This window comes from Emydura macquarii, unplaced genomic scaffold (assembly GCF_026122565.2).
Source record: "Emydura macquarii macquarii isolate MOO-44397 ecotype Brisbane River unplaced genomic scaffold, CSIRO-AGI_Emac_v2 contig_1253, whole genome shotgun sequence".
Taxonomy (NCBI): Eukaryota; Metazoa; Chordata; order Testudines; family Chelidae; genus Emydura; species Emydura macquarii.
In genome coordinates, this window is record NW_027131390.1 from 60,406,220 (window position 1) to 60,421,647 (window position 15,428).

Here is a 15,428-nt window from a genome sequence, read left to right on the forward strand (position 1 = left end):
TTTTGGTAATGTAGAGGATAGTCTAGTGTTAAATATACATTCTTTTGAACTGATTATTACTAATAGAGGATAAAAGTATCTCTTTTAAGGAATTCACTAAGCTAAAATTGTTTTAATCATCTAAACATTATGAAGCAAATTAAAATAATAGCCCAAATGGCAAAACTACCCATGCTAAGAAATACTAAACAAAATCATAAAATGTTATTTTAATTAGTTTTCACCAACTTGATTCCAAATTGCATCTTACTTACCATTTAAGGGTGTAATTCATGGCAAAGGTGAATGGAGTTGCCTTTTGATATTTTTTGCTTATTCCTCTCTCTGATTGTTCCCAGAGACTGTGATAGTGGAGCTTGGGAAATAGTGAGACAGTATGGCCTTCAATGTATTGTCAGTATACCTAAAGTTAAACACATGTTTAAGCACTATTCTGAATAGTTATACTTTCCTGAACCAGGTTTCTGCCCAATGAGCTATCAGGTGACAAACAAATAAAACAATAATATGTCTTTCAAACAGGTAATCATCTTAGTAGGAGGCTGACTGTGCCAAATATAATTCCTTTCATTTTTAGAATGAATGTTGGAAAAGGATAAAATTAAGATTATTTATTTGTTTTTGGTTTTTTTTGAATGAATATAAATAGTGTGCCTCCAAGCTTGAGAAGTTGGTCAGTTTAATTTGAACTTCACAGGTACATTAGTTGATAGCAAGACTAACTGGACTGAAGTTGTGACTGTACTGATAAAATGAAATTAATATAGATTAAATTGAAATAGCAATGAACATCTTTTATTTATTTATTTTAAATAGCACATTGACATTCTCTAACAATATCTGAATGATATATTTCTATATTCTTGTTAGCCAGTGAGACTTTTCAGACTGCCATTTTTTAAGCTAGAACAGAAAGGAGTTGGATGCTGAATTTGAGTAGCCATACAGTCAGGGCCGTATTATCCATTAGGCACAATAGACAAAGTGCCTAATGCCTACGAAACTTTCAGGGCCTATGAAATTTTTTTTATATATATAATTTTTTTTTTTAAATTTGAAAAACTATTTATTAATAGCTTAAAATCAAATTAGTTATTTCAGCTGGGGGGGTCTACGAAGGCAAGTGTGCCTAGGGCCTACAAAGGTCTTAAAACAGCCCTGCATACAGCAGGAATATCTTTGGGCATGTGTAGGTGAACAGTTAGCGCATGGTAAGCTGGGGTGCAGCAAACTAACTGTCCTTTGGCAATAGGTCAGAGTGCACTAGGGAACTTTTAGTGCACAGCAGCAAGATCCATATAGATATTTAGTGTGAAGCACGCTGGAATTCTGTAGAATTATACTCCATTTTGCCACAAACTAACTGTTGTTTGGACAAGACCTACGTAACAAAATTCAGTTTAGAAAGTTTCATGATTATGTAAAATTTAATTGATTATTTTGTTTAATTTTTATTGTTCATGAGGTAAACATAGTAAAACCAGTTACAGAAACAATGTGTTTTTCCAAAGCCGGAAAGCAAGTCCAAATCCACTAATTTGAAACCTATTATCCTCGATGAGATCCTGGATGAGCATAAGAGAAGGATCAAAGAAGAGATTGTCAAAGAAAGCATTGCACCTATGGAGCATCTCAAACTGTATGATAAGTACAGCTTCTTGATAAACAAACAAGCTGAAGAGGATATTGATCAGTTCCTGTCAGAGGAACATACCTTTGAAGAAATAACAGGAGAAGCTGTCAAGTACCAAAATCTCAGTGAGGAAATACAGTACACTTCTAGGAAGGTAAATTATATTGATTTTCATAAAAAGACTGAATTTATTTTAAAGATAATTTTGTACTGGGTATGCTGTTTATCATAGTTTATAATTATTAGCAGTATTTAAAGTGAGTTGGAGCTCATCAGTTTTCTAGAAGAAGCTGGTTCTTCTTTGAGAAATTGTCCACATGGATCCGACTTCTGGTGTACATGTACCTCGTGCATGTGTGATTGGATTTTGGCCAGCGGTGTCCATTGGGGCCACTCCTTCAGCCTGAATCCCCTAATGCATTCTCTTTCATGTGAGGACATAAAGGGTAGAGAGGCTCCAACTGTCCTTCAGTTCCTTCTAACTGCCCATGGCTGTGGCAGTGTCTGCTTCTTTTGCACACTGCTTGACTTAAATCTCTTCTATATATAATGAGTTAGTATTTTAGATTAGATAGTATAGTTGTTAGTTTTTATGATTATTTTTACACCTATTGGCTTTAAAAAAAAGATTTCGAACAAACAAATTTCTTAGTGTTAGGGACTTCCCCAGTACTGGGATCTAGTCTCTGTGGCTGAAGTGAAGTGGTTCAAAACTTGCTCCTTTTGTGATGCTGCTATTCCACTGAATAGGAGACATTAGAGGTGCTTTTTTTTGCCTTGGGGAAGGGCATATCACCAATATATGTTCAATTTGTTGTTCCTTTTTGAAAAGAACTCGGAAGGTGAGAGACCCTGGCTTAAACTACTCCTCCTGGAGCGTTCAGTGAAGGCCTCATCAGATTTGGAGGAAAAGTCTCTAACAGGCCTGAGCATGCTTCATACCTGAGTGCTTCTATGAGCTGCGGCTCAACTTTGAGCTGTCAAGTTCACTTGTCAAAGAAGGTGTCAGATTATGAAACTGCAGAGCAGCTAAGTCCTCCTTCAGAACTGAGACATAGTTCACCCTCTCCTATGCCTATGAAAGTGAGACACAAGAGTTAATTTAACAAGAGTTCTGTGGAACTTTAAAGACTAACAAATTTAATATTTGCAGGCATAAGCTTTCGAGAGACTTCAGCTCTCTTCTTCAGATGCAGTAATACAGAAAATAGGTAACACAGAGGCATCTGTTTTCTATTTTCTGTATTACTGCATCTGAAGAAGAGAGCTGAAGTCTCTCGAAAGCTTATGCCTGCAAATATTAAATTTTTTAGTCTTTAAAGTGCCACAGAACTCTCGTTGCTTTTGCTGTATACAGACTAACACGGCTACCCCTCTGGAAGAGTTAATGTGTTAGATTTATTTCATGCTCCTCAGTCAAAGGTTAGCCTGGGGCCTAAAATGGGTCCTTCTGGTGCCTCAATTCTGACTCTGAAGCGAGCGCCTGCGATACCAGCTAAATGTACAGACCATGTTTCCTCTGACACTCACTCTCCAGTACCCAGCACTCCTGTATCCAGTACCTTGGCACCCCTCAGAATCCAGCACGCTAGTACCTAACACCATGGTTCACAGTTGTACCCAGCACACCATGTGTAGAGCTTCCCTCTGCTGCTGTCATCAGCACAGTACCGCATGCAGGAGCTGTAACAGCTATACCAGTTCCCCCCATGCCAGGTAGAAGGGACATGGGGGCACCCTGACATGCCAGAAAGGATAGTCTCCCCACTGGGAAAGATGTACTCCTTTTCCTCTTCTCATCTTTACATAGTAGGGAATCATCTCCTGCTCACCTCCTTTCCCTTCCATGGGTGTCACCTTAGGAATTAGGGAGGAACTCAAGATACTGTTCTCTGAGCAGTAAAAGGCATGAGTCTCATAAGGAACAGGCTCTTGTGGTATCCTCCTCTGGATCCATCCATATAATTATCAATTATGGTCCTACTAGGCACCCTGTGGTATGCAGTTCTATTTCCACAGACAGCATTAATTGTCACTGCCTTATAGTGTTAGATTCCCTTCCCCTAAGAAGCAGTATAGACCTTTCCAAGCAGGACAGTTGGTGGAGTGTCAGATCCTAAAAAAACAAGAGGCATGTGATGACAATCAACAGGCAGACATGGAGGAATGATTGATCCCAGCTGCAATTTCATTCCCCCCTCCCCTGAGGCAGTGAATCCTTCCAAGTCTTGTTCAGCAGACAACTTTAAGGCATTCCAAGAGTTGATGAAATGCATGGCTGAGATCCCTGACATCCTTTTGGGCGTAGTCAGAGAAGTCTTACAAGCTGCTAGACATTCTGCACCATTTCATGTCTGATAGACTTGCTATGCCTATTAAAGAGAGATTGAAGGAGTCTGTAAAGGAAATGTAGTAGACTCCAATATTAATAATGGCCACATCCAAACGAGTGGATAAACATACCAGGTCCTTCCCAAGGACTTAGAGTACTTGTATTTTTCAGGATCACTCCTCAGAGACCATGCTCAAGGGGTAGCAGATTGAACTTCCTGCAGGTTGCCCTGCAAGCTTCTGACACTGCTGCATATGCCATGGCCACTTCTGTAGCGATGCAAAGATCCACCCAGTTCCAGTCAACTAGGATACCCTAGGAAGTTCAAATAATTATAGAGGATCTTCCCTTTGAGGGTTGTGAGCTCTTTTAAACTCTGAGGCTGACAGAGCCCTCCATTTGTTAAAGGCTCTAGGCTATCTTGTACTCTCTAGGTTTTTATACCCCAACTCTAATCTAACAAGTCATTTGGAGCCTCAAGACTGGTTTGCAGCTCTTGACCTTCAGAACACTTATTTCCATCTCTTCATATACCCAATACACAGGAAAGACCTCAAATTCTGGGTAGGGGAGACTCATTACCAATATGGTGCCCTGCCCTTTGGTCTTTCTGTAGTGCTGCTGGTTTTCACCCAGCTGCAGTTGCAGCTTATTTGGTAAGGTATGCAGATCTACCTGTATCTTGACCATTGACTTATCTAAGGGGAAATCATTCCATCAGGTGACCAGTTCGATCTGTGTTATCCAAAGGCTTTTTGCTACTCTTGGCCTCAAAATAAACCCAGAAAAATCCACATTCACTCCTACACATACCATAGAATTTATAGGAGCCATGTTAGATTCTGAGTCAGCAAGGACTTATCTCCTATAAAAAAGCTCCCAAACTATAATGGAACTTGTCAACCACACCCAGGCTTACCAAAGCATTAGTAAGAGCATGGTTCACACTTATGGATTACATGACTTCCTGTGTCTAAATGATACAGTTTGCCAGACTTCACCAGTGATCCATGACTAGTGGTTGAAGTGCAAGTTGAAGTGAAGAGTGATTGAAATCAATGAATTTGTCAAGCAAGCATCTCATGGACAAGCAGGTGATGGTTCTGCAAGAAGTCCTCTCCATATTAAACTCATGGAAAGATCCACTTTGGGTTAGTAGAGGGGAGTACATTTTTCCTCACTCTGCCAACCAAGACTTAGGTGACACGTTTCCACTTAAGAACGGGGAACTCTTTTAGACTCAGGGCATATAGTCTTCACAAGAACCTCATTTGCACATTTTCTGGATCTCAGAGCCATCTGCCTGATGTGTCTTCCCTCACTCCAGTGATCCACAGTCCAAGTGCTGACAGACATCATTACAGCCATCTGTCTCAACAGATGAGAAAGCAAGGTCATCTCCACTCCGTCAGAAGGCCATTTGTCTTTGGATTTGGTGTATTTGTCATCATATTACATCAGTGCCTCTGTAACTGCCAGGAATTCAGAAATCTCTACCAGATCAGAGGTCTTGCTCATCTCTTGGATGCTGGACTGATGTACACTTTCTTGCCAATTCCTCAGGAATCCTGAGGAAACTGAGATAAGACAGAGGTTTGATGAGCATGATAGCCCCAGCATGGACCAGACAGTTCTGGATCTAATCTGATCTGACACTGCAGCCCCCAGTCACATTACCTGCTCTGCCTGACATAGTCTCACAGAATCACATCCAGATCTTGCACTTAGATCTAGCATCATTGGGTACATCAACACACCCTTTGGCAGTGAGTTTCTGATGGGGGCACTATCATATTATCTTAATAGACTAAGGCCTTTCAGGAACTTCCCTAGATTTTGTGACTTTTGCAGACAGGGTTAAGGATTAGCCTATATGAATGTCTGTCTAAATGTGTATATAACTTTATAAAATCCTGCTACAATTACCCAGCTTAAATCCATCTATGCACAGTACAGCCCATTCCATTAGAGCTCAGGTATCCTGTATTGCTTCCTTAAGAAGCATCCCTATTTCAGAAATATGCACGGCAGCCATATGTGGATTGGTTCATATTTTCACTTAGCACTATTCCTTAGATGAGATTTCCAGATCAGGTGTCGGCTTGGTAGAGCTGTCCTGCACTCTTTTGTTTAAATAGAATTCGTAGCACCCTTCTCCAAGCACAGAAGTAACTGCTTGCTTGTCACTAGAAATGGGGCCCCTATGGACAATTACCTGAAGACAAAACAGTAAATGTCATTCTTTGAGATGTATTATCCATATGGAACCCATAACCTGTCCTCCTTTTTTGCCTCTACTAATTGTATGTCATTGGGATTCTATATTGGTGAAGGAACTGAGGGACATTTGGGCCCTGTCTGCCCTTTATACTTTTGGATGTGGAAAGGGCAGGAAGGATGAGGGCTCAGGTGCAAACCCAACAAACACCACTGCCCAAAATAATCTGATCTCACACGCATGGGTGTATGCACACCAGAATGAGATCCATGTGGACAATACATCTGTACTGTTACTGTAAAGTAAATAAGCATTCTTTATGTATATTTCTGAATGAGTGTAAAGTTTCCTGCTTCACATACAGGGCCTTACTGCTTCCTTTGCATTCAATCAGAGTTTTGCCATAAACTTCAATGACAGCAGGATTAGTCCCTTAATGATATTTATCTAAATGTAGAAACTCCTTCAAGGAAAGTGATGGAAGGTCCATTAAAACTTAATTGTACAGCACACTAAAGAATATACTGTAGGAAACTGTTCTTCTTCGAGGAGTATCCCTGTGGGTGCTCCGCTTCAGGTGATGGTGCATCCCTGTGCCTTTGATCGTAGAATTTCAGCAGCAGTGCTCATTTAGGTTGTGCATGCCTCATCCCCATCTTGTGCCGCTGTCAGCAGCTATCTAACATGTGCGACCAGATCCCCCTCAGTTCTTTCTCAACTGTCCTCGGCTTGAGACAGAGCTCCCAGCAGTGTGAAAACCGATAGCTTTATTTAGTGCTTAAGTAGCTCTTTAGTTTTAGTACACTAGTTAGATTTACTTACCCTTTTCTTTCCCCATTTATTTTTTCATCAAAAAAACAAAACAAAACAAAATTAAAAATTAATGCATATTTTTTTCTACCCCTTAGAATAGTTCGCGTTCATCCTTAGGGCTGAACCGTCGTAGGTTGATCCATGCCTGATTCCCAGGGATTCAAACATTGCCTTTCCTGCTGGAAGGCAATCCCAGTATCGGATAGACACTCTCAGTGCATCTGGTGCTTAGGTGAGACACATATCCAACAAAAGTGTTTTCCCACCAACAACTTAAAGGTTCGCACCAGGAAGGACGGAGACCTGCATCTGAAACTTATGCGTATGGAGAAGTCTCTGTGCCCGACATCCAACTCTAGCCAGCAGACCCCCCTCTGGACAGCAATCTCCAGAGACTTCACTCTCTCTTTACAGAGGAAGTCTCACTCATCCAAAAAGGTAATGAGGAAAAGAGCGTCTACTTCTCTCCTGAAAGAGCCACCGAAAAAGAAACGGTCTCCGTCTCATTCTGTATCCTTGGTACCAACTGCACTGTGGCTGAGTACATATGAGGCACCATGATCCTCCGGTACTGTGCGTAACATGAAAGTCAGTGACTCCAAGCAGGCAGGCTTGGAGTCAAGAGGCAAACAGAAGCCTACCTCCTCCACTACGGCACCAGCGGAACCGCCCAAAGACGCAGCACTGAGATGCTCCCTGCAGGCTATGGTACCACCACCTGCTACAATAGCGCAGAGCACTCAAATATTGGCACACAATGCCCACAACTGCACCAGTGTCATCGACACTGACCTCTTCGGCACTGCACCATTTCCTGTAGCACAAAGATCTATTTGTCTTATTAACACTGGAATCTCCATTCCTCAGCACCTAGTATTTCTGATATGCATGGTACTGTATCAACCCACTTCACCTCTAGCCCTTCCGTTTTCTAGCGAGGAAGAAGATAATGAAGAGGAGGGTGTTTTTTCATCACCCCACTCCTCTGTCATCCAAACTGCTGCAACCTTAGGCCCACCTACAGTCCTAAATCTCAGGATTGACACCCAGACCCGGTATGGCCACCTATAGATGCCACCACCTATGCCATTTTCCACACAGTGGCCTTGTTGGGGTCCCTGGGCAGCATACAGGAGACAATACCCCAGGCCACCGAGTTCCTGTAGGGAAAAGATTAGATCTCCCCCACCACTCTCAGTGGCTACACCATCAGAGTCCCCTAAGGAAAGTTTTGAGGAACAGGAGGCCCTGGAACAGGAAATGACACCACCAGCCAACATTTCCTCCTCTTCCCCAGATTAAGCTATAATGCCCCACCACCCACAGCTGCTGACAGCTTCAGATATTTCCAGGAGCTCTTCAAGAGAATTGCAGATTCCCTAGAGATCCCACTATAGGACATTCCAGAGTCCCAACATAAATTACTGGACATTCTATAAACTTCATCATCATCAAAAATAACACCTCCAATAAATGAAACACTTATGGAGCCAGCCAAAAACATATGACAGACCTGGTAAAAATATTGCCCACTTGCAAGAGAGCGGATAAAAAGTATTATGTCCTCTCAGAAGGGATGGATTTTTTATTTTCTCATCTCACATCAAACTCTTTAGTTGTTGACACAGTTTATCAGTGTGGGAGACAACACCAATTCAAATCCATGCCATACAACAAGGAGTGGAAATTATTAGATCTCTTTGGATGCAAGGCCTACTCATCAGTCACTCTGCAATTTCAGGTTACCAATTACTTTGCATTGATGACTAAATATGACCATGCAAACTATTCCAAACTCTCAGATTTTATTGATTTACATCCCAGAAGACAAAAGGGACCAAATCAAAACCATCATAACTGAGGGTCATTTTCTATCTAGAACTGCCTTACAGACATCCCTAGACATGGCAGACTCGGCAGCACACTCCACTGCCGCTATAATTATATATAGATATCTGCATCGAGAAAAAAAAAGGGTAAATGTTATTCCTCCCAGTGCACAAGATCCACCGCATATATACAACAACAGAGACACTATGATACACAATGGCAGAGACAGAGACCTCCAAAGCATCGATCGCCTGTGCCTTAATCATTGGCATTCCAGCAACCCGCAGCAAAACCATGATTTTGAGAGTTTAGTCAAAGGCTCAAGTGACCTTCCCCATTCATCAGTGCTGACACCATCACCAACCATTCCCCATTTTGAACACTGTTTGAACCCTTTCTATTCAGCATGGAAATCCATCACCATGGACAAATGGGTCTTAAAAATAATCCACACAGGTTACTCGATACAATTTACCTCCATTCCCTCTCCCCACCCAACCTCCCCATCCCTCTTCAGGGACCCTTCTCACAAACACCTTCTACGGCAAGAAGTAAACTACATCTGGGTGCTGTGGAACAGGTACCACTACAACACAGAGGGCTTTTATTCCAACTACATCTTAACCCAGAAAAAGAATATGGCGGTCTATTCTAGACCTCATAAAACAAATTTGTAAATATCCAACGGCTCAGAATAGTCACACTAGTAATGATAATACCAGCATTGGAACAGGGGGCCTGGTTTTTAGCCCTCAACCTCCAAGATACCTATTTTCATGTAACTATACATCCTGCTCACAGGAGGTTCCTCAGATTTACTCTGGGAACAGAACATTACCAATACAAAGTTCTACATTTCGTTTTTTTCAACAGCATCATGGTTGTTCTCCAAGATCCTTGCAGTAGTGGCGGCGCACCTTCACAGGTAGAGGATAATAATATTTCCCTATATGGACAATTGTCTATTAAAAGTTCCAACCTGAGCTGATGCCCTCAACATTACTCACAGGACAATCGCCTTCTTTTCGTGGCTGGGATTACAACTAAACATGTAAAAATCAACCTTGACACCCATACAGAAAAAGAACTTCATCAGAGACCATCTTGACTCTCTGGAGGCCAAAGCATCACTACCACCAAACAGATTCATCACCATAATCAATCTGATCTCCTCAGTACTGGACAGTCCACACATATCCTACAACTATTAGGCCATATGGTGGCAATCACATTTGTGGTATAACACACACCTCTTCTCATGCACTGCATTCAGGGCTGGTTAAGAACCATCTATATACCACACAAACATAGCCTAAACAAGTGATTCCCAATGCTGAACAAAGTCAAGAATTCTTTACGCTGGTGGACCCAATCCTACAACATGTGCATGGGAGTCCCTTACAGACAGACTCCTCCTTCATTGATTCTCACAACCAATGTCTCCCTGATGGGTTGGGGAGCCTATCTACAACACCACACAATTCAGGGCAGGTGGTCTCCCTCTGAGACAATGTTCAACATAAATCTCCTGGAACTGTGCGTGGTTCGCTACGTGTGTTTGCACTTCCTGCCCTTGATCAGGAATGAGACTATAAGGGTAATGACGGACAACATTGCTTGCATGTTTTACATAAATCGGCAGGGAGGGAGCAAGGTCACACTCCCTATGAACCAAAGCCATGAAACTATGGAACTGGTGTATCTGGCACGATATCAGCATATCAGCCTTGTCCCTCCCAGGTTGTCAAAACACTACACTGGACACAATGAGCGGAGAATTTTCTCAGGATCACAAGTGGGAACTATACAACATAGTCCTACAGAACATATTCAAACACTGGGGTCACCTGTCCATCGACCTGTTTGTGACATCCCAGAACTGCAAATGTCCAGAATTCTGTTTGAGAGCAGGGTTGGGGCCTCAATTCCTGAGGGATGCCTTCTTCCTCAAGTGGGATGTACCTCTGCTATACTCAATTCCCCTGATTCCTCCTGTTATTGAGGGTTATATGCAAAATGTGAATCAACAAAACAAAGTCATCTTGGTAGCCCCCACATGGCCCAGACAACTTGGTACTCGTACTTGTCACAGATGATGGTATACACTGCACATTGTTCCACTTCTGCTGAACCTTTTGTCGCAGGATGCCAGATAGGTTTACCACCCGAACCTGGAGAGGCTTCATCTGAAAGCATGGGTCCTATATGGTTCCATCACGATGAATTAACATATTTGGAACAGGTGAAGGACATATTACTAAACAGCAGAAGGACAACCACACATGATACTTACCTGCATAAATGGAAGAGATTCAACATATGGTGCTAAAATAAATAAACCAGGTCCATTTCTGCCCCCTTACCCTTGGTACTGGAATACATATTGGGACTATAGACATCTGGACTATCTCTTAGCTCAATCAAAGTACACCTCGCGGCTATGACCGCTTTCCACCCCAAGGTCAATGGGACATTGATATTTGCCCATCCAATCACCAAACGTTTCCTTAAGAGTTTCACAAATGTTTACCTCAAAGTATGCGTACTTACCCCAACTTGGGATTTGAACTTAGTGCTACATAGCATCACTGGGCCCCCATTCAAACTTGTAGCAACATGCTTTCTGACACATCTACTGATGAAGGTGGCATTCATTAGCCAGCCAGCCAAGTGGGAGAGTTAGGGGCCCTCATGACACACCCACCTTACACCACCTTTTTTAAGGACAAGGTCACGCTAAGATCTCAACCCAGATTTCTACCTAAAGTATCTTCTTCCTTCCACATAAACCAGCCAATTCATTTTCCATCATTCTTCACTAAACCTCATGGGAGGACTCAGTATTACATACCTTAGACGTCAGGCATGCCTTAGTGTTCTACCTTGACAGAATTAAGCCCTTCAGAAAATCACAGAGACTTTTCATTTCCACTTTGGACCACTCTAAAAATTCAGCTATTTTCAAGCCGAGACTATCTAAATGGATTTCTAGTTGCATCCACCTCTGCTACCAATAGAAGGACCAGCAAGCCCTATTGGCGATCTGAACTCACTCTACCAGATCCCTAACAACTTCAGTAGCCTTCCTAAACAACGTACCGAGCATGGCCATATGTAGAGCAGCCACTTGGGCATCCACATGCACTTTCACAAAACATTATGCAATCGACCAGTGTTCAAGATCAGATGCATTGCTACGTCTTACAGTCCTATCATCACTTATGCATGCAACTGCAAAGCCCCATCCGTCCAATGAGAGGCACTGTCTGACAGTCATCTGAAGTGGAGCACCCACAGGGACACCCTGAAGAAAGAAAGAAAGAAGGTTACTCACGGTGCCTCTATGGGTGCTCCACTCTCCGCCCTCATCCTCTCTACTTCAGAGTTCAATTTCCAGACTCCTTGGTAAAGAAGAAACTGGGGGAGGGGTGTCTGGTCATGCATGCTAGATAAGTGCCAACAGTGGTGCAAGATGGGGACAGCATGTGCACAAACCAGATGAGCATTGCTGTTGAAATTCTCCAATCAAAGGCACAGGGACGCCTGAAGTGAAGCACCCACAGGGATACTCATCTCGAAGAATCTCAGTTATTACACAGGGTGAGTAACCCTCTCTTCTGCATTGGCAGGAAAAGGACAAGATTTAATAGAACACTTCCATTATGTGAATTTCTGTTTAGGAATTTTCTTTACATTCTCCCATTTGTGGGGGCCCTAAAGCCTCTAGTTTTGAAATATCCGTGTCGGCTAAGCTTATCTATACAGAGAAGCTGTGCCTCTGTGCTGTGCCTCCCAATTCTATTGGAACAAATCTCTTCTCCAGTCAGCCTTTGCCACCTAATTCTCCCCACATTTAGGGGAGTAATTCTATTGGTGCAAAGGGAACTGAAGTAAGTTAACATGGACAAAGTCAGTACTAATGCTGAAAATCAGTTGTTATTCAGCTGTTAATCAGTTGAATTGACAGAACAACCCTCGTAAGCATCAATCTCCATGGTAAGTCCTCTTCTCAGCAAGCCCTTGTATAACACACAGAAAGAATCCAATCTCTTTGGATCGTGGATGGAGGGAGAGTCAGTAAATGACATTCTTTTAACATAGTTTTGTGTGTGTGTAATTACAATTTAAGATGTGCAAGCATAAAAAGATAGTGCACTGAAAGTTTATAACAGATTTGAGTTTTCCTGAATGCAGCTAATGAAAACTGTACTTCTAACAATGATTGTCCATATGTTTGTTCCATTAATGGTGAACATGTGCTTCAGGAAACTTTTGGCCAGCAGTGTTTGTATGGCATTCTTGCACCCTGAGAGTCCTCATGCTCTGTACTGAAGCTGTGTAAGGGTATCTCGTGCCAACCTCAACTCAGTTTTGCTCATTGCCTCTTGGTTTCTAGATAGAGCGGTGCCCTGTTCATGTTCAGTGCTAGCAACCCCCTTTTAGTCGTTTAACTCAGTGCAGTTCAGGTAGATGCTCTTAGTAAGCTAGCTAGCTTTATTGCTTATTGGGAAGCCTTTATTTTTCAGTTTTTCTGACTTAGTCCTCAGACTTAGGGATGGTCTCTTTAGGTCCCTCAGATTTAAATATTGCCTGTGATGCAAGGGAGCAATGCCTGTAAATGATGTTTACGGGAACTGTACATTCTTGGAAAATTTGCTATCTACAAATCCTTCAGTTTGAGAACCAGAAAGGACAGGGAAGCTCACTTATAGATATGAGCAAGTCTATAAGACCAGCTTCTGACCTGAGATCTCCAGAGTCTCCTGTATGTGAGCCCTCAGAACTGATGAGTATGAGCATAGGCTTGCTAACCCACAGAGTCTTGTCATTGTCAGCCCAATTATCAGCTCAGATAAAAATCTCTAAAAGTCCACCAGCAGAAAAGCATCAACCCAAGAGGGAGATCTCCCACCAAGGTCTCTTTGAGGCAAAAGTCTTTCCTTCAGGACTAGTCATCCTTTGAGACTTAAAGACAAGGTAGAATACCTGCTGAAGCTTGGGGCTTGTCTACAGCAATGTGCACTTCAGGGGTGGGATTTTTAAAGTGTACTAGTATGTTGTGCACTAATTGGTCCATGTAGACCCTGCTGGTGCACATGTTAAAGTGCACTAGGGAACTTGTAGTGTGAACCAGTGGGGTCTTAACACAGACCAATTAGCGCATGTAACCAGGCCAGTTGCCTCCTGGATGCCCCCTTATGGCCTACGACCATGCTACAGACAGATGTAGGCCTGGTTTGACGTGAGTATTTGTTCATGAATGAGGCCACATTTCTTGGAAGACAGGATTAGGGAGGTAAATGGATCAGCAGGCTGGAAACAGAATGTCTGTACCAGCTAAATTAAGGGGGAGCACCCAGGGAACCATTTACAATGGACAAGATAACAATGGATAAGATAAACCTAGAACATAAAAGGAGGTAAAGATTAAGTCATACATAGACAAAGTTTGCTGTACAGAGATTGGGTCCTACAAAGTGACCAAGCCAATTCCAAAACGTGATGCAATATGTAGTAAAGTAAGTATCATGTATAAATGTATATAAAGGAAGAGATTTGCTGTGTAATTTTGGATGTGTGTTATGCCCTGTAACCACACTCTATGTTTGAGTCTGATCAACTCAGCGTAGCTCTGCTTTATGCCAGATAAAGGAACCTGAGTGATGAGACTGGAGTCAAACCGTTTTTGGGGAGCCGGGCGGAAGAGGTCTTGGGGGAACCACAGCATCAACCTATCTCACTTTTCCCTCTTGGACTGTTCAAGAAACTCAGAAAACAGTTTTGTCTATTCCTACCTCTTCTCATGTTGTGCTTTATTAAATTAACAAGCATTCAAAATCAAGTTTTCAAGTCCATCCAGAAGTCTACACAATCAAAGTTTTCTCTTCCTTCTCCCAGGCCTTCTTGTCTGGGGCATTTCCTGTTTTGGCAGGCCACTCTCAGACCCTATCTGGCTGGAGTCTCAGTCCTAACTCCCAGGACTCTCTGTTAGAACCGCTCACTCCTAGCAGTCTCTAATCCCTGAGCATGCCATCCTTCTTACTTTATAAAGCAGTCATTCTGATCTCTCTTAGGTGTGGCTCATTCTGTAATCATGGTTGGCCAGCCCAAGCCCTCTAGCGCCTAAGGGGCAAACTACCCTGCTACAGTGCACTATCCATTAGTGTGCTTTAGAAATCACAGCCGTAGTACGCATTGCCACACCATGTAGAGAAGCACTTAATCTCATGCTGGCACTGAACAGCTGGTACTAAAACACAGATGTTGGGAACATTTACATCAGCACCAAAGGCTCCCCCTCTCCATTAGGAGCTTAGCACCAGCAACAGCTGACCCCAAATGCACCAGTCCCATTGAAGACTGCTCTGATACTACAGGTCTTCACACAACATTCTAGGGTAGCATTCACAACCTTTCATGAACATCAGTAATGTCAGAGGAATATCTGGCACCACTTTGACTAGCTATGTTACCAGACCAGGTGGTACTGTTAAGGGTCATGGCACCATTAGCTTAGTGTTATTGCAGAACCAGAATTTACCCTGCTATTGACCCTTTGTCTAGTTGTCAGTGCTGAGGTTCACCTCCTGTATGGCACCAGA

At 42.6% G+C, this 15,428-nt stretch overlaps 1 protein-coding gene across 1 annotated transcript in view; it reads left to right on the plus strand.

Annotated features, from left to right (window-relative positions):
* Window positions 1-15,428, plus strand: part of DNAH7 (dynein axonemal heavy chain 7) — a 261,259-nt gene that overhangs the window by 45,058 nt on the left and 200,773 nt on the right. Inside the window, exon 12 of the mRNA XM_067548990.1 lies at window positions 1,512-1,787. Coding sequence (XP_067405091.1) covers window positions 1,512-1,787 — 276 coding nt within the window. The remainder of the gene's footprint in view (window positions 1-1,511; window positions 1,788-15,428) is intronic.